General features: G+C 44.2%; 1 protein-coding gene and 2 pseudogenes across 1 annotated transcript; 2 read left to right on the top strand and 1 right to left on the bottom strand.

Moving 5' to 3' along the window:
• Positions 1-781: 781 nt before the first annotated feature.
• LOC117042586 lies at positions 782-5,741 on the top strand (annotated as a pseudogene).
• Positions 5,742-5,772: 31 nt separating this feature from the next.
• LOC117042585 lies at positions 5,773-9,362 on the top strand (annotated as a pseudogene).
• A 3,498-nt stretch (positions 9,363-12,860) lies between these two features.
• LOC117042584 (vomeronasal type-2 receptor 26-like) lies at positions 12,861-16,759 on the bottom strand. Its single transcript, XM_033142124.1, has 3 exons — positions 16,574-16,759; positions 15,486-15,612; positions 12,861-13,777 (listed from the first exon to the last, which is right to left on the bottom strand). The coding sequence occupies exons 1-3, from the start codon at positions 16,757-16,759 to the stop codon at positions 12,861-12,863; spliced, it is 1,230 nt and encodes a 409-aa protein (XP_032998015.1).
• Positions 16,760-21,057: the final 4,298 nt, after the last annotated feature.

Here is a 21,057-nt window from a genome sequence, read left to right as displayed (position 1 = left end):
AAACCACACAATATTGGAACCTGTTAGCATGGTAGGCTTTAGAATTCCATGGAACTAATATGACTTAATCCAGTTTATGCACAGAGGGCTCATGTTGTTGTTGTTCAGTCGTTCAGTCATGTCCGACTCTTCGTGACCCCATGGACCAGAGCACGCCAGGCACGCCTATCCTCCACTGCCTCTCGCAGTTTGGCCAAACTCATGTTGGTAGCTTCGAGAACACTGTCCAACCATCTCATCCTCTGTCGTCCCCTTCTCCTTGTGCCCTCCATCTTTCCCAACATCAGGGTCTTTTCCAGGGAGTCTTCTCTTCTCATGAGGTGGCCAAAGTACTGGAGCCTCAACTTCAGGATCTAGGCCACAATAAACCTAATCTCTCCCCTCCTTCCCACATATAGAATCATAGAATCATATAAGTGGGTGTTCAGCACTTGTGGGAAATGGAAGGCTGGTGCATCATCCTCATCCCTCATATGTGCCAGGGAAACAGCCATTATGACTGATAAGGGAATCCATTCATGAGCAAATCCTGCACCTGTCATACACTGGAGCAAGGCTTGTTTTTATTCTGAAGAACCTTTTTGCATAACTCAAAAACCTACTACTGGCCTATCAAAGTCGCCAGGCTGCTGCAAAAACTGAAACTGATCCCACAAAATGTGACTTGGTGGAGTTTAGGAAACCTCGCTTGCGGCTGCATCAGTCACGGCATCTTGCCATGTGGCATCTAATGAAAGAATAATATGCCTCTTTTTTTTTTTTTTAAAGTATTCCATTAGAAATGTACTATGCAATCTTATGCAAGTGACATGGGTAGATTAACTGCCTAAATTCAGGCAGTAAATGGGTGAAAATGTTGCTAATTGGATTGAGGCCAATTATCCACACTTACCTTTCACTCCTCTCGTTCCAGCCAGAAGTCTGCACTTAATGCTCTATGTGCAAGCATTTGGGGGGATTTATTGCCCGAAGCTTTCCCCACCCCCCAAAAAACCTCACTCTTTGAAGCTGAATTGGAGCAAATGTCAATTTGGGATTTCTACAGATGGACATTTGCCCCAGTTGATCCTCAAAGAGTGGGTTTTCGTGGGGAAAGATCCAGAGCATGGACACGGAACTTTAAATTTAAGTTAGAATCATAGAATCCTAGAGTTGGAAGAGACCCCAAGGGCCATCCAGTCCAACCCCCTGCCAAGCAGGAAACACCATCAAAGCATTCCTGACAGATGGCTGTCAAGCCTCCGCTTAAAGACCTCCAAAGAAGGAGACTCCACCACACTCCTTGGCAGCAAATTCCACTGCCGAACAGCTCTCACTGTCAGGAAGTTCTTCCTAATGTTTAGGTGGAATCTTCTCTCTTGTAGTTTGAATCCATTGCCCCGTGTCCGCTTCTCTGGAGCAGCAGAAAACAACCTTTCACCCTCCTCTATATGACATCCTTTTATATATTTGAACATGGCTATCATATCACCCCTTAACCTTCTCTTCTCCAGGCTAAACATACCCAGCTCCCTAAGGTGTTCCTCATAAGGCATCGTTTCCAGGCCTTTGACCATTTTGGTTGCCCTCCTCTGGACACGTTCCAGCTTTAATTTAAACCATGTTTCCCTCCGTGTGGGAAGAACGGAGGAAGGTAAGTGTGGACATGTCCTCTTTGGGGATTTCCTCGCCTCCTCTGACACAGCTCTCCTTACAGACAAGTGCTGAAGAACTACCAGCACATCCTGGCCTTGGCATTCTCTGTCAACGAGGTCAACAGGGACCCCATGCTCCTACCCAACACAACACTGGGCTTCCGTATCTATGGTGATAACAGCGATGCAAAGAGGACCTATGAGTCCAGCCTGTCTCTGCTCTCCACGAGGGGGGAAGTGGCTCCCAACTATCAATGCGACAGTCGGGACAAGCTGTTCTCCGTCATCGGGGGTCTCAGCTCCAAATCATCAATGCAGATGGCATACCTCTTTGGCATCTTGAAGATTCCACAGGTAAGAGAATTTGTCTGGGGATACCCGAAGGGGGAGATGGCCAGCTCAGGCACTCAGGCAGATGGAAAGGTCATTCTCCGAAAGGAGTTTTGACTGTTGACACAAGGGCGCCCTCATTTTGTTGTAAGGAAGTGATTACAAATCTCAATTGTGAAGGGTAGTTCAGTTTAAAGAAAGGTTGCCTCTTTGTGCTATGTTGTTGTTTAGTCGTTTAGCTGTGTCCAATTCTTCGTGACCCCATGGACCAGAACACACCAGGCACTCCTGCCTTCCACTGCCTCCCGCAGTTTGGTCAGATTCATGTTGGTAGCTTCAAGAACACCGTCCAAGCATCTCGTCCTCTGTCGTCCCCTTCTCCTTGTGTCCTTAATCTTTCCCAGCATCAGGGCCTTTTCCAGGGAGTCTTCTCTTCTCATGAGGTGGCCAAAGTATTCGAGCCTCAGCTTCAGGATCTGTCCTTCCAGTGAGCACTCAGGGCTGATTTCTTTAAGGATGCATAAGTTTGATCTTCTTGCAGTCCACGGGACTCTCAAGAGTCTCCTCCAGCACCATAATTTGTGCTATGAATTATAGAATTGTAGAGTTGGAAGGGATCCTGAGGGATCATCTTGCCCAACTCCTGCAATGCAATATTGGGATTGAACCTGCAAACTTGGCATTATGGGCACCCTGCTCTAACCAACTGAACCACCACAGGTGTAGGGTGGGTGTCCCAGCCCTAACCCCTCTGTCGGCCATCCTAGAAAATTTCATTTCACCTGGTTGCATCATTACAACCTGGTGTGTTCCCTGCTGCTGATACATTTATTGAAAAACATTCATTTCCCAAGCTCCTTGAAACTGCTGGAGAATTTCTGCTTTTCCTGGAAAACTTCCAGTGAAATGCTGCCCACAATTTATCTGCATTCGAATGAAGTGATGCAGCACAGGATCCAGTTTTTGTGATTAATCCCATGTTAATATTGTTGGGCTTGGCCCCTTCTCCTTCCTGTCTTTGCTCATTGCTTCCTTCATCCAACACTATGAGATGGCAAACAAGAGCATTACCTTCTGTGTTAATTGACAGAAGACTATTTCCCAAAACCTTCCATTATTCCATTTAGGAATTCCATCATGGCTTCCAGATAATATTTGGAAATAGGATGGATAATTAATGGGAGGTGAGGGGGTCACACTCCTAGCTTCACCTCCATTTCAGCCCAGGTGGATTGTTCCTCCATCTTTTGAGCTGCCTAGCTAAGGCATCAAGGCAGGAATGTCCTTGTTCAATCCTTGGTAGTCCTGGGATTTGTGTCAAAGCTTGCCAACACAAAGAAGAGGCTTGAATTCAGCACGAAACATCATCCTACACCTGGAACCACCTGGTTTGGCCACACAGAATCCATAGTTGTAGTCAGCCAGGCTCTACAAAATTAATGGACCCAGGTTGTTGTTGTTGGTGGTGGTGGTGGGGTGTGTGTGTGTGTGTGTGTGTGAAGCCACCCAGAGTGGGGCAATCCAACCAGATGGGTGGGGTGTTGTTGTTGTTGTTGTTGTTGTTGTTGTTGTTGTTGTTACCTCCACCTTTCCCCCCCGGTGATACTCAAGGTGTCTGACATGTAAAGATAAGAACCACTAAAAACACCAATAATTAAAAATAAATTAAACCCTGAGAGAAGTGAAAACATATACATATATAAAACTATTAGAGTTAGTCAATGCTTTGATGGTGTTTCCTGTTTGGCAGGGGGTTGGACGGATGGCCCTTGTGGTCCCTTCCAACTCTAGGATTCTATGTTCTATGAAATGTTGTCTACAGCCCATCCCGTTATCATTATTTTATTTTACATATATATAATTTTTGTATTAATATTTTAATGAAAAGTTTTCTATTATAAAGAAATAAAGCAATACAAAGAAAAAGAGAAGAAAATTATAAAAAAAATGTAGAGAAATGTAGAAAAAAATGTAGAGAAAAATATATATGAATATCTATATTCATATAGTATACAATATGCTGTCTATTGCTATGCTCTGTATTATGTTCTTAACATGATGCTGCATAAAATATATTCTTCATGTTGTACACTGCCCTGTAATTGTTTGATAAACAGCAGTAAATAAATCAAATAAATAACAATAATAACGGAAATTGAAAGAAATGGATTATTACCAATGAAGGAGCAATGGCTCATGTGGCTTAGGACCCTCGTACCTAAGGGACCGCCTCTCCTGGTATGTCCCGTGTAGGACCTTAAGGTCCTCAAATAATAATCTTTTGGAGGTCCCAAGCAACAAAGATGCTAGGTTGGCCTCAACTAGGGCCAGGGCCTTCTCAGTACTGGCCCCGACTTGGTGGAACAGTCTATCACAAGAGACCAGGGCCCTGCGGGATTTGGCATCTTTTCGCAGGGCCTGCAAGACGGAGCTGTTCCACCTGGCCTTTGGGTTGGTTTCTGTTTGATATTTATGCTTCATTCTTTTATTGGTGGGCTTTTTGGAAATGAGACTGCAGTTTTAATTTTGAATTTTTAAATTCGTATTTTAATCTGTATTTTAAATTGATTGTTTTTATGTTTTTGCTGTGATTTTAATTAGTGTTAGCCGCCCTGAGCCCTGTTTTTGGCTGGGAAGGGCGGCGTATAAATAAAAATTTATTATTATTATTATTATTATTAAACTGATGGACTAGGCTAAAATGGCGAAATTAGCTGCCAAACTAAGAGGGCATAATGGAAGGAAGAATGGAGACCACTGGTTAACTATCTATCAAATTATCACCCGTATATGTAGTCACGGGCAGGATTTGAAATATAAGCAGTTGATTACTGAAAGATTTAATGGTAACGGGGTTTAGATAATAAAGATGTATGCGTTATAAAACAGCTAATAAAAAGGAGTTAAAAAAAAAGCAAACATCAGTAAGGGGTAGGAAGTCAAAAAGAAACTTTGAAACATCATCAATAAAAATGATATTGGGGGGGGGGAACCCCAATAATAACATTACTCCAGTTTTTGAGAGAACTGTGTTGGTTGCCTGTTCACATCTGAGTCCAAATCAATTTGGAGCTTGAATTGGGAAACAAATGCATGAAGTTACTTCAAATAATTTTATATCTCTCCTGCACAGCCCTGGAATCCTTGGGAGGAAAAGTATTAGAAACAGTTCAAATATTCTAAATAAATAAATAAGTTTTGAATAAAGTTTTTCTCTTTCCTTCAGCTTGGTTATGGCTCATTCAGCCCTGTTGAGAGAGAGGTGCTTCCTTCCTTCTTCCGAATGGATCCCAACGAAGTACCGCAGTACAACGGGTTGGTCCAACTACTCATACATTTCCGATGGAACTGGATTGGCCTCATCACTTCCAATGACGACATTGGTGAAAATTTCATCCAGACTCTGATGCCAATGCTCACGAAGAATGATATTTGTGTGTCCTCGGTAGAAATGATAAATGAAGAGTCAATGAAGCCATTGCCAATTAAATTTTTTAAGAGATCTATTAAGTGGGAGAGTAAAGCCATGATTATCTCTGTAGACTACAAGGAAGTAGCTGTGATAATACTTAATCTCGAATATCTCAGAAAGCATTTCAGGCCCTCACGTGTGAGGGTTTGGATCATGACAGCCCGCTGGGATTTTGCTGCTCTGGGGGCACAAGTGCATTGGAAGGAACTGAAATTCTTCCACGGTGCTCTGTCCTTCAGAGTCCACACAAGTGATGTCCAGGGGTTTAATAAATTCCTCTTGGCTTTAAATCCAGCCCGGCCTGAGAGAGATGTCTTTCTCCGAAACTGGTGGCAAATGGCATTTAACTGCTGGTTTCTGATAGCAGATCCAACTTCTAGCAAGAGAAAGTGTACAGGGAAGGAGAAGCTGGAGGACCTGCCACCCTCTGTGTTTGAAATGAGAATGACTGGCCACAGCTATAACATGTACAATGCCATCTACTCCGTGGCCCACGCATTACATGCCATGTACTCATTGAGACCCACCCGTGCCGTGATGCGGGAGGGCAAGAAACCTCTGGCTATGCAGCCATGGCAGGTAACATCTTTCTTTAGATGTGTCTCTCTCTTTCCCAAAGTAATGGACCCACTAGTCCTCTAAGGTTTTGTCAGGGGTTGTAATATGGATGGAGACAGATTGGTATTTTAAAACGATCCAAAGATCTCAATTTCTCCTCTTTGATAGCTTCACTCTCTTCCTTTCAAGAATGTTGCATCTTTCTATAGTTGTTTCCTGGGTGAGGAGAGAGGAGTGGAGGCTTATGATGATAGCACCTGTTATCTTTTCCTTTTCCGGGCTACAAATCTAACTGGGTGGGTTGTGTTATAGCAAGTAGACACCAGCCATGAAAAGCAGCCATTACTTGCACTTTCCAGCTATTTGGGGCTGCTGATGAAAATTCATTCCATCCCATGGTTAATGATCTCAATGGATGTAATTACAAAGTCTTTGGTCTGTGTTTAGTTCAAACGTAAGAAGAGCCTGTTGTATTGTGCCAATGGCCTAGTTTACACAACATTATTCTTCAAGTAGGGTCAGGGTCAGGGTTAGATTCAGGGGTCCTCATCTCCGACCAAATTGTTTATTCTGTTATTGTGTGTGAGCAACCTTGCATACCTCCAGTCAACAGAGGGCAGGGTTGAGACTAACACTTGTTGTTGTTCAGTCATTCAGTTGTGTCCCACTCTTCATGACCCCATGGACCAGAGCATGCCAGGCACGCCTATCTTTCACTGCCTCCCGCAGTTTGGCCAAACTCATGCTAGTCGCGAGACTAACACACAGTCAGGGAAAATACACTTCATGGTCTCTTGCCAAAGTCCCAAGCTCCACCCCTTCCTCTTCCTGCAACAGAAACTGAGCCAGGATGAGGGAGGTGAAATCAGGGCCTCAATGAATATCTGAACAGGAGAAAGGGACCAGTGATCATGAGAGTCAGGTGCTGGATCCTGGGAACGGTTCAGACAGGGGTGTCCCGCCCACATTTCTGCTTGGCAAAATAACGATCTTTCCTCTCCTTCCTCCACACACTGTTTTGGGGGTTCTTGCGACCCTTTAGAAGAGATTTGGGGAGGGTACAATGGTGCATGAGGAGGAGAGGGCAAGTCCCGTGGTACTAGAGTAGGAATTTTTCTTGTGGCTTCTGCTAGAATGACTTAGTTGAATATGGAGGATACGTCTGTCTCAGACTCCCTTCATCAGGCAAAATTGTGTACCTCGAAGAAATGGTCTTAAACTCAACAAAAGACTAGAAAAAAACAATACCCCCTCCCCTCCAAATGCCATTCCAACATTCCACTATGTTATCTAAACCTCCCCCCCCATTTGTTCTTCAGATTCTCTCCTTTTTGAGGAACATCCGATTTAACAACAGTGCTGGAGATGAAGTATCTTTCACGGACAAGAGTGTGGGATCTTCTGGCTATGATCTTCTCAACTGGATCTATTTCCAAAACGAGTCGACAGCTTTAGTGAAAGTTGGGAGGATGGACCCAGGAATCCCATGGGGCAAAGACTTGATCATTGACCCAGATGCAATTGTGTGGTCTAGAAAGGTGGAGTGAATGTCCCAGAGCTTGTGGAAAAATTAGAGCATGATGGACTTGAATGCCCGTCCGCTCCAACCAACATGACCGATGGTTAGGGATGATGGGAGGTGTAATCTGGGAATATTTTGGCAGGTGGGGGAAGGCACAGGTTCCCCAACCTTGCTCCATGGAGTGGTTCAAAATAGCTTTGACCCACTTACATTTATCATCATTTCCAGCATGCAAAGTGGGGGCCACCTTTGAGGACCTCCAAGTCCTGCTTAAAACAATTCTATCCATGCAGAAAACTTTCCATTATATCTGCCTTTCTTAGACACCACCTTCTGCAAGCTGTGCAAAGATCTGCTCTCCAGGGCACAGGAGAAAAATTCCAGAAGGGAAGCCGGTTTGCTGTAATGTGTGCGTTCGCTGTCCAGAAGGGACTTTTTCTAACCAGACAGGTATTTCCAACCTTGAATCCTATTCTACAGTGAAGAAGTTGCATGTGTCCAGGGAGGGTTAAGGCGATTGCAGACTTCTCTCATTCTGTCCTTTTACTGCTCAGCCCTGCTGGCCTCCACATCCCCCTGAATTTCGCTGTAACTAAAAGAATTTTCAAAACATATTCCAGAATTGCAACGTGTAGGATTTTCTATAGTTCTAAGTAACTTTGCAGCTTGCTTCCATGTCTCAAAATGTGTTTTGTAACTTTTAAGATTCCGATCTTTTGCAATGAAAAGTCAAATAGAGCAGAATTCCAGAGATTTTGAGCCAGTAAGATGGAGAATAGGGCAGGCCATCACAAAAGAATATAATAACTAGAGTCTACACCTCTGATTTCTTCTCCTGCCGTCCCCACTTACCATGTGCACCAGTCTGGTGGGTGGGTGGGTGGGTGTGAAAATAAAGCTATATTAGAAATACTTAAATAGTGCTTGCTAACTCCAGATGCTGCTAACTGTGCCCAGTGCCCAGAAGATCAATACCCAAACAAGGACCAAGACCAGTGTATTGCCAAGAAAATCAACTTCCTTTCGTATCACGAGGCTTTGGGATTTGTTTTAGCTTCTCTGGCTCTTTTCTTCTCTCTAATCACCTCTCTAATCCTGGCAATCTTCATTAAAAACAAGGACACCCCAATCGTCAGAGCCAATAACCGCGACCTCACTTACATCCTCCTTGTCTCCCTCCTGCTCTGCTTCCTCTGCTCCTTCCTCTTCATTGGTCGACCCCAAAAAGTCACCTGTCTTCTCCGTCAAATAGCTTTTGGTATAATCTTCTCTGTTGCCATTTCTTCCATTTTGGCAAAAACTGTCACGGTAGTTCTGGCCTTCATGGCCACGAAGCCAGGAAACGTGGCCAGAAAACTCTTGAAGAGACAATTAACAAGCACCATTGTCCTGGTCTGTCCCCTCATTCAAGCAGTTATCTGTGCTGTCTGGCTGGCAACGTCTCCCCCGTTCCCAAAACTGGATTTCTACTCCATGGCTGAAGAGGTCGTAGTGGAATGTAATGAAGGCTCAGTCACCATGTTTTACTCTGTCCTGAGTTACATGGGTTTCCTGGCCCTCATCAGTTTCATGGTAGCCTTCCTAGCTAGGAAGTTGCCTGACAGCTTTAACGAAGCCAAATTTATCACCTTCAGCATGCTGGTCTTTTGCAGCGTTTGGGTCTCCTTCGTCCCAACCTACCTGAGCACCAAAGGGAAGTTCATGGTGGCCGTGGAGATCTCTCCATCTTGGCCTCTGGTGCTGGTCTCCTGGCTTGCATCTTTCTCCCCAATGCTACATTATTCTCCTGAGACCCAACCTCAACAGCAAAGAGCATCTAATAAGAAAAAAATCTCAAGGAACTTAAGAAACTAAATAACTCACGACTTCCTATACAAAGAAGCTGGTGGACTTATCCTTTAGCTAATGTGATCAGATTTATTCGGTTCCTGAAAAATCTGGCAAACCTTGTGTATCTTTTCTGATCTTTTTGTTTTGTTCATTCATTCAATAAACATAGTGAAAGAAAGAGAATTGGTTTTGTAGTCCTATGTGTTGTTGTTCAGTCATTCAGTCGTGTCCGACTCTTCGTGACCCCATGGACAGAGCACGCCAGGCACGCCTATCCTTCACTGCCTCTCGCAGTTTGGCCAAAATCATGTTAGTTGCTTCGAGAACACTGTCCAACCATCTCATCCTCTGTCGTCCCCTTCTCCTTGTGCCCTCCATCTTTCCCAACATCAGGGGTCTTTTCTAGGGGTCTTCTCTTCTCATGAGGTGGCCAAGTAGTCCTATACATGTTGTAGTCCTATACATGTTTGAACCAAAGATGAATCAGCAGAAATCTGAACCAAAAGCTCCATCCTTGGAACTGATCCTTGGGAAGATTAAATTTCCAGCAGCTACCTTGCAGATGTAGCTATAATCTGCCACTGTTTGTTTCCTTTTAAATATCAGATCAACATTGGGGCCTAAACAAGTTTGAGACCTGATCGGTGGGTTAATGGGCCCTTTAACCCCTTGATCTTTGCTGCAACTGCAGGGATGGTGACACCTACAGATAATCAATAATCCCACGACTGGGAAAAACCAACACCACATGCTCTCAGAGGAGCTTCCAGAGCATAGCTGTCAACTTTTCCCTTTCCTTGCGAGGAATCCTATTCGGAATAAGGGAATTTCCCTTTTAAAAGGGGAAAAGTTGACAGCTATGTTCCAGTGATGGCATGCCCTTGGCTATTTAGGGATAGCCTGAAACCAGGGGTGGTCAGCCTGTAGTCCTGTGAACACATCAGCCCCCAGTTAATTGCATGCAGCCTTTAGCCTGAGTTCAAAGGCCCCCTACAGGTGGCAGCATATTTATTTTTATTTTTATATTTAATAAAAATCTCAAAGCGGTTTGTTGTTGTTTTTCAGTCGTTCAGTCGTGTCCGACTCTTCGTGACCCCATGGACCAGAGCACGCCAGGCACGCCTATCCTTCACTGCCTCTCGCAGTTTGGCCAAACTCATGTTAGTAGCTTCGAGAACGCTGTCCAACCATCTCATCCTCTGTCGTCCCCTTCTCCTTCTGCCCTCCATCTTTCCCAACATCAGGGTCTTTTCTAGGGAATCTTCTCTTCTCATGAGGTGGCCAAAGTACTGGAGCCTCAACTTCAGGATCTGTCCTTCTAGTGAGCACTCAGGGCTGATTTCTTTGAGAATGGATAGGTTTGATCTTCTTGCAGTCCATGGGACTCTCAAGAGTCTCCCCCAGCACCATAATTCAAAAGCATCAATTCTACGGCGATCAGCCTTCTTTATGGTCCAGCTCTCACTTCCGTACATTACTACTGGGAAAACCATAGCTTTAACTATACGGACCTTTGTCGGCATGGTGATGTCTTTGCTTTTTAAGATGCTGTCTAGGTTTGTCATTGCTTTTCTCCCAAGAAGCAGGCGTCTTCTAATTTCGTGACTGCTGTCACCATCTGCAGTGATCATGGAACCCAAGAATGTGAAATCTCTCACTGCCTCCATTTCTTCTCCTTCTATTTGCCAGGAGGTGATGGGACCAGTGGCCATGATCTTAGTTTTTTTGATGTTGAGCTTCAGACCATATTTTGCGCTCTCTTCTTTCACCCTCATTAAAAGATTCTTTAATTCTTCCTCACTTTCTGCCATCAAGGTAGTATCATCAGCATATCTGAGGTTGTTGATCTTTTTTCCGGCAATCTTAATTCCGGCTTGGGATTCATCCAGTCCAGCCTTTCGCATGATGAATTCTGCATATAAGTTAAATAAGCAGGGAGACAATATACAGCCTTGTCGTACTCCTTTCCCAATTTTGAACCAATCAGTTGTTCCATATGCAGTTCTAACTGTAGCTTCTTGTCCCACATAGAGATTTCTCAGGAGACAAATGAGGTGATCCAGCACTCCCATTTCTTTAAGAACTTGCCATAGTTTGCTATGGTCGACACAGTCAAATGCTTTTGCATAGTCAATGAAGCAGAAGTAGATGTTTTTCTGGAACTCTCTAGCTTTCTCCACAATCCAGCGCATGTTTGCAATTTGGTCTCTGGTTCCTCTGCCCCTTCGAAATCCAGCTTGCACTTCTGGGAGTTCTCGGTCCACATACTGCTTAAGCCTGCCTTGTAGAATTTTAAGCATAACCTTGCTAGCGTGCGAAATGAGTGCAATTGTGCGGTAGTTGGAGCATTCTTTGGCACTGCCCTTCTTTGGGATTGGGATGTAGACTGATCTTCTCCAATCCTCTGGCCACTGCTGAGTTTTCCAAACTTGCTGGCATATTGAGTGTAGCACCTTAACAGCATCCTCTTTTAAAAATTTTAATAGTTCAGCTGGAATATCATCACTTCCACTGGCCTTGTTGTTAGCAAGGCTTTCTAAGGCCCATTTGACTTCACTATCCAGGATGTCTGGCTCAAGGTCAGCAACCACATTACCTGGGGTGTATGAGACCTCCATATCTTTCTGGTATAATTCCTCTGTGTATTCTTGCCACCTCTTCTTGATGTCTCCTTTCCACTTTTGTCCTTAATTGTGGTAATCTTTGTACGAAATGTTCCTTTCATATCTCCAATTTTCTTGAACAAATCTCTGGTTTTTCCCATTCTGTTTTTCCTCTATTTCTTTGCATTGCTCGTTTAGAAAGGCCCTCTTGTCTCTCCTTGCTATTCTTTGGAAATCTGCATTCAATTTCCTGTATCTTTCACGATATCCCTCGCATTTTGGTTTGTGGAGAGAAAAGTCGTCAACAGGTTTACCACACCAATCAGCCAATCACCCATTCCCACCACCCTTCTGAGTCATACCCCTCCCCACCCTCTCACTATATTTAAGGGTCTGGTGACTTCTTCAGGTTATCTGAAGAAGTGTGCATGCACACGAAAGTTCACACCAAGAACAAACTTAGTTGGTCTCTAAGGTGCTACTGGAAGGAATTTTTTATTTTTTATTTTGTTTTCACCCTTGGAATATTCCCTTTTCCAGATCTCCTCGCAAGGTCCTCTCCATCTCCCTCTCCTCTTTGCCAGGGGTCAAATGAATATCTCTCTTGGCCCACTTGCAGGGTTTGTGAGCTAGACAGTGTATCCTTGGCCCGCCCTCCACCATGCAGCCTTCTCCCCCAGCTGCTATTTGCAGATTAAATATCTATCCGTGTATTTATTTAAAAGTTGTCCCCTGCCTTACATGTGTCAGAGGGCCTGCCAGATGTGCTCTGGGTGAAGAAAATGGGATATGGTTGGGCAGGAAGGAATGTTCAGCATAACACATTCTTGAATTCAACCAACATGTAAATCATCAAGACAAAATTTCTGTGGCCATTGCAGTGTTGTGATGCCATTTTCATATAGGAGCTATCACATACCATCTTTTGATTTGATTGTTAGCTGTAGATGCTCCTTTGTGTTCAGATCAGGTCTCAGCACGATAATGTAGCACTTGGGAAGGAAGATGCAGCCCAGAAGCCCAGCACTAGAGGCTAAGATAGAGAAGATCTGCACGGCTACCATGTACTTCCCCTTTGTGCTCAGGTAAGTGGGCACAAAGGACACCCAAACACTGCAGAAGACCAGCATGCTGAAGGTGATCAGCTTGGCTTCATTGAAGGCCCCAGGTAGCTTCCTGGCTAGGAAAGCCACTGTGAAGCAGATGGCAGCCAGGAAGCCCATGTAGCCAAGGGCACCATAGAACATGGCAACAGACCCTTCGTTGCATTGCAGGATGATCTCTCCAGGTTGGGAGTGCATGTCAGAGTCTGGGAATGGGGGAGAGGTCCCCAGCCAGATGGTGCAGACGAGAACTTGGAAACTGGAACACGAAATGACAATGTAGTTGGCCAAACTCTTCCCCAGCCATGTCCTCACCTTGTTCCCTGGCTTTGTGGCCTGGAAGGCCAGAACCACAGTGATGGTTTTTGCCAAGACAGAAGAGACGGCAACCGAGAAGATTATGCTAAAGGCTGTTTGTCGGAAGAGGCAGATCCCACCCCTTGGCTGGCCAATGAAGAGGAAGGAGGACAAAAAGGAAAGCAGGAGAGAGCTGAGGAGGATGTAGGAGAGGTCCCGGTTGTTGGCTTTGACTATGGGAGTTTCTGTGTATTTCATTAGGATCCCTAGCACAAGGCCTGTGGCTAAGGACATGATGAGGGCAAAAGAAGCCAGGAGGATCCCCAAAGGTTCTTCATAGGCAAGGAAGGTGATAATCTTGGGGACACATTGATCTTGGTCCTTGTTTGGATGTTGATCTTCTGGACATTTGATGCAACGGTTCGCATCTGCAAAGATCAGAATAATTGTTGTTGCTGTTTTTGTTGTTCTGCCATTCATACTACATTCCCAGGGCAGCTTACAAAAATCAAAACAAAATATAAAAAAACAGTTTAAAGCAAATCAAAATTTATCTATGACATTCAGTCAAGCTAGAGCTGTGATCTCTCAAATATTGAAGGACATTGCAAGACAAGAGGACACTGCTCTTGTGAAACCTGGGATGTTTTTGGGGGACCAGATATTTCAGATTTCACCAGCCCCTTATCTGGCGGAAATCCACTACATGGAGTACCGTAGGCTTTTCTCAGCTGCCAGGTTAAATGTGCTGGAATCGGCGGTTTTGTTGGGAAGGTACAGGGGAGTCCCATATGCCCAGAGATTTTGTCTCTGTGCCTTGGGAGTGGTTGAGTCAACTGAACATATTCTTCTGATCTGCCCATTCTATGTAGACCTTAGACAAAAATTTATAGCTCCACTGCTATCCCAACCTAGTCCTGTAGACAGAGAAAAACAGGTTTTGTTTTTGCTGAATAACTTTACTGGACCAACAGCATCCTTGGTGGCCAAATTCCTTTTTTGGGCCCTTAAGCGCCGTAAGGTTAAAATTGACATAACTGACATGGGTCTAAATGTATAACCTACTTTTATTGCTGGCTTAAGTGTCATGTTCCTTTAGATGCTTAGTCGTTTTAATTTTTGTATGGATAAATCCTTGTTTTCTGACTGACAGTCGAATGAAATTTTGATGATGATGAAATTTATCTATACATCAGTACAGATGAAAGAACACCCAGATGGTGCACATAATTATCTCATCTGGGAGAGCATTCCACATAGTAGCACCACAGTGTAGAAACAACCACCTTTGCCTGTCAGAATAATCCTTGCAGGTTGTTTAGTGTGCAAAAAATGGAGTAGTATATCATCAGTCCGTCATCCCTGCTTCTGACTTGGCAGGATTTTACTGATTTATGCATTTATGTACTCTTGTTTCACGCAGTTGTTGTTTTTTTACAAGAAGGAACACCCCATTCTAGTGCTAATTTAAAATATGCATCAATAACGAAATACACGATACTTAGGCCAAAACTTCGGTCTCCTGAGTCAAAGTTCAACACTTGAGTGACATGTTGGAAGGGATTGGTTGCCCCAAACCAGAGAGCAGTCACCGACATTTCCAATGTGAGTTCTGAGGATTTCCCCCCACGCTGTGTAGGCTTCCAAATGTCATGGAATCTGGCTCTAAGAAAGAAAGTATCTATGCACACATAAGGAAATGCAGAGGAGTGCTCTAACAAGGTGCAATTTGTGCATGAATTATAGAAATCAGCTCTGAGTGCTCACTAGAAGGACAGATCCTGAAGTTGAGGCTCCAGTACTTTGGCCACCTCATGAGAAGAGAAGACTCCCTAGAAAAGACCCTGATGTTGGGAAAGATGGAGGGCACAAGGAGAAGGGGATGACAGAGGACGAGATGGTTGGACAGTGTTCTCGAAGCTACTAACTTGAGTTTGGCCCAAAACTGCGAGAGCAGTGAAGGATAGGGGTGCCTGGCATGCTCTGGTCCATGGGGTCAGGAAGAGTCGGACACGACTGAATGACTGAACAACAACAACAACAAGCATTGGGCAGTTCTAAATTTCACTTTTAAAAATGTCTTTGATATCTTTGTCAACTTCCCCAAGGGTGTCCCTTTCCAAGATGGTTACCCACCTTCCTGCGTGGAGATGGTCCCTTCTGAACAGGGAATGCAGTCATAGCAGCAGGGTGGCTTTCCTTCCTGAGTCACCTTGATGAACCCGGGATGGCAGCTTTCCACACACCTGGAAGGAGGCAAGGTCTAAGCATAAAGAGAAAGAGCATTATGGAAATTGCATGAGGCCTAACTGGTTTCCTGGTGCATTTCAGAAAATGCACCAGGACATTGCTGGAAACCTCACCATACTAGAGATATGAGGGCGTTCTTACACTCTAAATCTGGCAAGGTATGGGGGAACCCTTGGCCATCTCATTTAGTACCTAAAATTATCTATGCCCTTGAAATTTGCCTTCCTTCCCAACAGCTGGATCCTCCATTTACACAGCTTCTCATGGGACCACCATAAGATCTTGAAGAAATGTTGGACCTTGGACATGGCATGCATTTGAAGGCAGCTCCACACAGAGCCTGGCCCCATTACTGGAGCTTATGGGATAGGTGTGGGATGTAAATACAGAGCAGCCAAACACAACACTGCTAGAGTGGACATGAAGGTAATTCAGTCCTCCAGGCTTAACTTCCTGTTAACCTGGACTGAGTTACAGGAACCAGAAGTAGGTGTGGTCCTACCTGGGAACAAGAACCCAAAGAAGACTCTCCATTTTTGCCTCGTCCTTTGAACAAGCAGGATGCTCTCTCTCAGCTTGCAGCTGAGAGAAGCAGAGGTGAAGCCTGTTCCCCTATGGAAGCAGCTTCACCACATCTAAATATATTTGTCTAAGCTTATCTGCCTCTTTGAGCCTGTACTGTAACTCATAGATGAATGTACGTAAACTTTTATATCTTATAATCAGTACTTTGTTGTGTTTTTGCTTTTAAGAGGGAAAAGGGGAATATACCAGGAATAGATATTTCTTATAGAGGCTTTAGCAAGCCTATGCAACCGTTTTCTGCTGTGTTTTAGAAGGGAATGTAACTCTGCTAAGTTTGGAGCTTCCTCACACAAGCTGGGATGATTATATAAATAATATATACTCATCCACACTCCTAAACATTCCCACAATAGGGAACACAATTAAATGAAAGAGATGATCTCTCCCACCTGATTGAGCCATTTGGGCCACACAAGGGCATCCTGGTTGATGGTGAGCTGTAGCTTTGGGGAGCCCTGTCTGTCAAGACTCCCAAACTTCACCCTTAGGATGGACTGATTGGGAAACTTCACCCAGTTCACAACGTCCAAGTCAGCTGCCAGTTCCCCATTCTCATCCAAGTATACTCCGTCCATGGAAGAATTGTAAAACTGTGAGTATCTCAGGAAAGGGTGGAGCTAAAAATTAAAATGGCGACATTTAGAATATGGGAACTTTTGTTACTATTCAGTTCAGCCCATTTCATGCTTAGAGCTCCTCTGACTCAGAGTTGGAGTCTTTCTAAACATTGAGGGTTTGTCCACAGTGGAGTCTACTGTGCATTCCCATGCTGTTTGCATTCAAACTTAATCTGCATAGTCCACGCACAAACAACACCAAACTTAATGCTTTTCCACTGTAAATTTGGGGATATGGGGATAATCAGATAAGATGGGGGAAATCAGGCTTCGAACAGCTCCACGCAGGGTCATTTGTTTTGGTGTTCTGTTACTCTCCTTTGAACACCCACTATTTCCTCAGTATTTTCAGTTCTTTCCTTCCTCCTGTTTCCAGTATGCTTCTGAACGGTGAAGAGTGTGCATAAATTATTTTGATCCCTCAGCTGTACAGAAAACCAGAGAACTGCACAAGCAAACCACATGCAAATTTCTACACCAGAAGTTGTGCCCCAGGCTGAGAAGTGTGTGCTGAGAAATCACAATTGCTTTCATTTATTTTCCCACCATGCTTTTAACTATTTCCAGTGTTCTTTTGAACAGAGGTGTTTAGTCCGCAACCCATAGGGGAATGTCTACTGCATGAATGGGAAAGACCAATGTCGTTCTCCATAGACAAATTCAACTACATGTGTGGACTATTCTCTGCTCTGCATAAAAAAGAAATTTGAGAAACTCTGCTAAATATAAATGATCGTTCCAATTAATGGGGCAAGAATATTAAGGCACAATAAATGTTACACATGTATACATAACTCTACACTGATGAGCTTATGTGTAGCCCACACACTTAGTAAGACTCCCGTAACACTAACACTAATTATTGTTGTTGTTGTTGTTATTTATACCCCGCCCATCTGACGGGTTTTCCCCAGCCACTCTGGGCGTCTTCCAACAAATTATTAAAATACAATAGTCTATTAAACATTAAAAGCTTCCCTAAACAGGGCTGCCTTCAGATGTCTTCTAAAGGTCTGGTGGTTGTTTTTTCTTTGACATTGACATCTGGTGGGAGGGCGTTCCACAGGGCGGGTGCCACTACCGAGAAGGCCCTCCACCTGGTTCACTGTAACTTGGCTTCCTGCAGCGAGGGAACCACCAGAAGGCCCTCGGCGCTGGACCTCAGTGTCCAACACACACACACACACACACACACACACACACAGCTAAAGATGGTGGGTGTTACCAGAGGGGCTGTGACCTCTAAGGATATTATAAGGAGGCATGAAGAAGGACCATTATTCTAATGAATACCTGCCATGGCTGCAGCCTTTGAACTTCCATACTGTCTGTCACCATCTGTTTAGATCTAGATAAATATGCAGCATTTAAGGCATTTGCCACAGCTTGGACAGTGTTGTAGATCCTGTAGCTGTCTAGAGAGAGGATTCCTTCCAGATCATCTTGGGGCAGCACCTCCCGTTTCTCTCTCTCTCTGCATCTTGTCCAGCCTTTCACTGAGAATGCATGCTTTGAATAGGAACAATTAAAAGCTTCCTCCCATAACTGCTCTATAGCAAAGAGCTTGAAATAGTCATAGTCTACCTTTTTATTTGTCTCAATAAAGAATGAAAAGAAGCCATGGATGTGTTGGAAAGATAAGCCACGGTGCCCTACATCCAAGTAAATGTCCCACATTGCTGTTGTGATCCACACTTTCCCTACGAGGGGTTTCACCACCTCGTCAAATAAACGTTGTATCAGTAATATTCCCTCTAAGATGTAAGTATTTTCTACATAGTAAACAAATACATGAACTTGTCTCCACTCGAGGAATGGAAGGTGATGGATCTTCTCTTTCATTGTATTAAGTCGTGGGAAGATTTGTGAGATGGCAATACAAATGCCACTCTTGATGAGCACCGGCGTCAAGCTCTTCAGGAACCTCTCTCCATTGTTGGTGTCTGGTGCAAGGAGGCCAATCAACGTCCATCTGAAGTGCTGGAGCAGCTTGACAATCCCTGGGTACAGGGCTTCTTCTTTGGGGACCATCCGGTAGAAAAAAGGGAAATGTCTCTTATCACTCAGAACATGAGAGACAAAAGCATAAGTGACCTGGGAAGGGAAGGAAGATCAGTGGATGGTTTTTTTTTGTTTTTGTTTTTTTTTTGCCAACAAATGTATGGCTGTCGTGGACAAAGCAATTTCCATGCTGAAGAGATTGGAAATAAAAATGCCAATTTCTATTATCTGCATTCATATTTAATGTATCTATTATAACTCTAATTTCCTCAACATTTTTTTTGATTCCTATACATAATCAACAGTATCTTCTGGAAGATATTCATTGTCTGGATGGTTTGTGCCCCATCATTTTATTCTGTGCCCTGGTGTTCCAGATTGTCCTCATGTTGATGAGGATGATATTTGTTGACATTGCACAGAATGAGCGTTCCCCACATCAAATGGGGTGCCCATGTTGCGAGGTCGCGAGTAGACCCATTGGATCACGGTGGCAGCTCCTGGCAGTTGGCCTGGCTTCGCCTTCCCCAGGTTGGGATACCTGTGGACTCCACCTACTCTAGCAGCCACCCAATCCCGGCTGGGGAGGTGTTGCCAGGGGGATTGGCCAGGTAGAAGGAGGGATTATACAGTACACACATTGCACAGAACTTTCAAGTCCACAATAAATTGTTGCATGGAAGAATCCTTTGTCTTTGGGTGGATCTACACACATGAAAAAAAAAATCCTGTAAATAGGTCAGAAATTAAATCGTTATAACGAAAGGTGGGAAACTCTATGGAAAATGACGTAGAAAAATGTTCTGCTCTCTGGCGCCATCTGCTGTTGTATGTTTATAACACAGTCAAATCGTTGTTTCTTTACTAATGTAGCTGAGTCCCATTGCTTTGAAACCCTGAAAAAAACATTTGAGTAGAAATGGCTGTGTGAGGAAAGAAAGGGTGATTGTCCACCAGAAGCAGTTAAAACTCTCTCAAGTCTGTGCAATACTCTTTTAAAAATGAATGACTGTGTCCAGTTCCACTTAATATCCACCCCACTCGGTTTTTGAATTCTCTGGAAAGGTCACAAAGGGGAATTAGGCTCAGGCTGCAGAAAGTCCCACCCCTCTCCATCCCCACCTGTGGAATTTTATAGATGCCCAACAAGCTTGAAATCTGGATGGAGTTTTGAGAATCAGCCCCTTCAAGGATAGCCAGAACGTCATTTTGTCTTCCACACTTGTAGTTGGGAACGTTCACCTGCCCTGTGGAAAGCAGGTCTAACACAGCATCATACATCATTCTGCTGTTATAAAAGTTCTCATAGAAGCTGTAGCCAAGGGTGGTGTTTTGTAAAAGCTTTGGATTCTGGTTGATATCCCGAATAGCAAACGAGAAGGAGAGGATCTGCCAGTATCTTGTCTTTAATTTCCTGCAAATATATGGAAATAAGATGAACTGGATTTAATTTCTGCAATTTAACTTATGCCAGCACTGATGCAAAGCACTCAACCATAACAGCCAAATCATCACTGATGGTGGGCGGGTGTAAAGTACTGTGGGCATGCTGAAAATGGAATTGGAGATAGGAAGAATGAGAAACGGAGAGAAACCAGAAACTGCTGCTCCAGAGAAGCGGACACGGGGCAATGGATTCAAACTACAAGAAAGAAGATTCCACCTAAACATTAGGAAGAACTTCCTGACAGTAAGAGCTGTTCGGCAGTGGAATTTGCTGCCAAGGAGTGTGGTGGAGTCTCCTTCTTTGGAGGTCTTTAAGCGGAGGCTTGACAGCCATCTGTCAGGAATGCTTTGACGGTGTTTCCTGCTTGGCAGGGGGTTGGACTGGATGGCCCTTGTGGTCTCTTCCAACTCTATGATTCTATGATTCTATGATTCTATGATTGACAGACTGGTCCATCCTTAGGCTGAACCTAAGAGGAAGGTTCAAAGCACTGGCACAGACCTTGGTCCCCATTCGATTTCAAAGGGAGAAGGGACCCAGGTTCGTCAGAACTTGGCAAAAATTCTGCAGCTCTCGGACCCTTTCCTATGGTTTCTTTCAAACCTAAAGTATATTTTTCTATGTAAAGGTAAAGGTAAAGGTACCCCTGACCATTAGGTCCAGTCGCGGACAACTCTGGGGTTGCAGCGCTCATCTCGCTCTATAGGCCAAGGGAGCCGGCGTTTGTCCGCAGACAGCTTCTGGGTCATGTGGCCAGCATGACTAAGCCGCTTCTGGTGAACCAGAGCAGCGCACGGAAACACTGTTT

Source organism: Lacerta agilis, chromosome 2 (genome assembly GCF_009819535.1).
Source record: "Lacerta agilis isolate rLacAgi1 chromosome 2, rLacAgi1.pri, whole genome shotgun sequence".
Classification (NCBI taxonomy): domain Eukaryota; kingdom Metazoa; phylum Chordata; class Lepidosauria; order Squamata; family Lacertidae; genus Lacerta; species Lacerta agilis.
The sequence above is the reverse complement of the archived record's forward strand: the minus strand, read 5'-3'. Positions and strand labels throughout refer to the sequence as shown.

Excerpts from the sequence above, each read along its gene's own strand:
- LOC117042584 (XM_033142124.1), bottom strand. The coding sequence starts at position 16,759 with ATGGACGGAGTATACTTGGATGAGAATGGGGAACTGGCAGCTGACTTG. Across the intron at positions 15,613-16,573 it reads GGCCCAAATGGCTCAATCAG|ACCTTGCCTCCTTCCAGGTG; the intron begins GTGGGAGAGATC and ends CTTTATGCTTAG. Across the intron at positions 13,778-15,485 it reads GACCATCTCCACGCAGGAAG|ATGCGAACCGTTGCATCAAA; the intron begins GTGGGTAACCAT and ends TGATCTTTGCAG.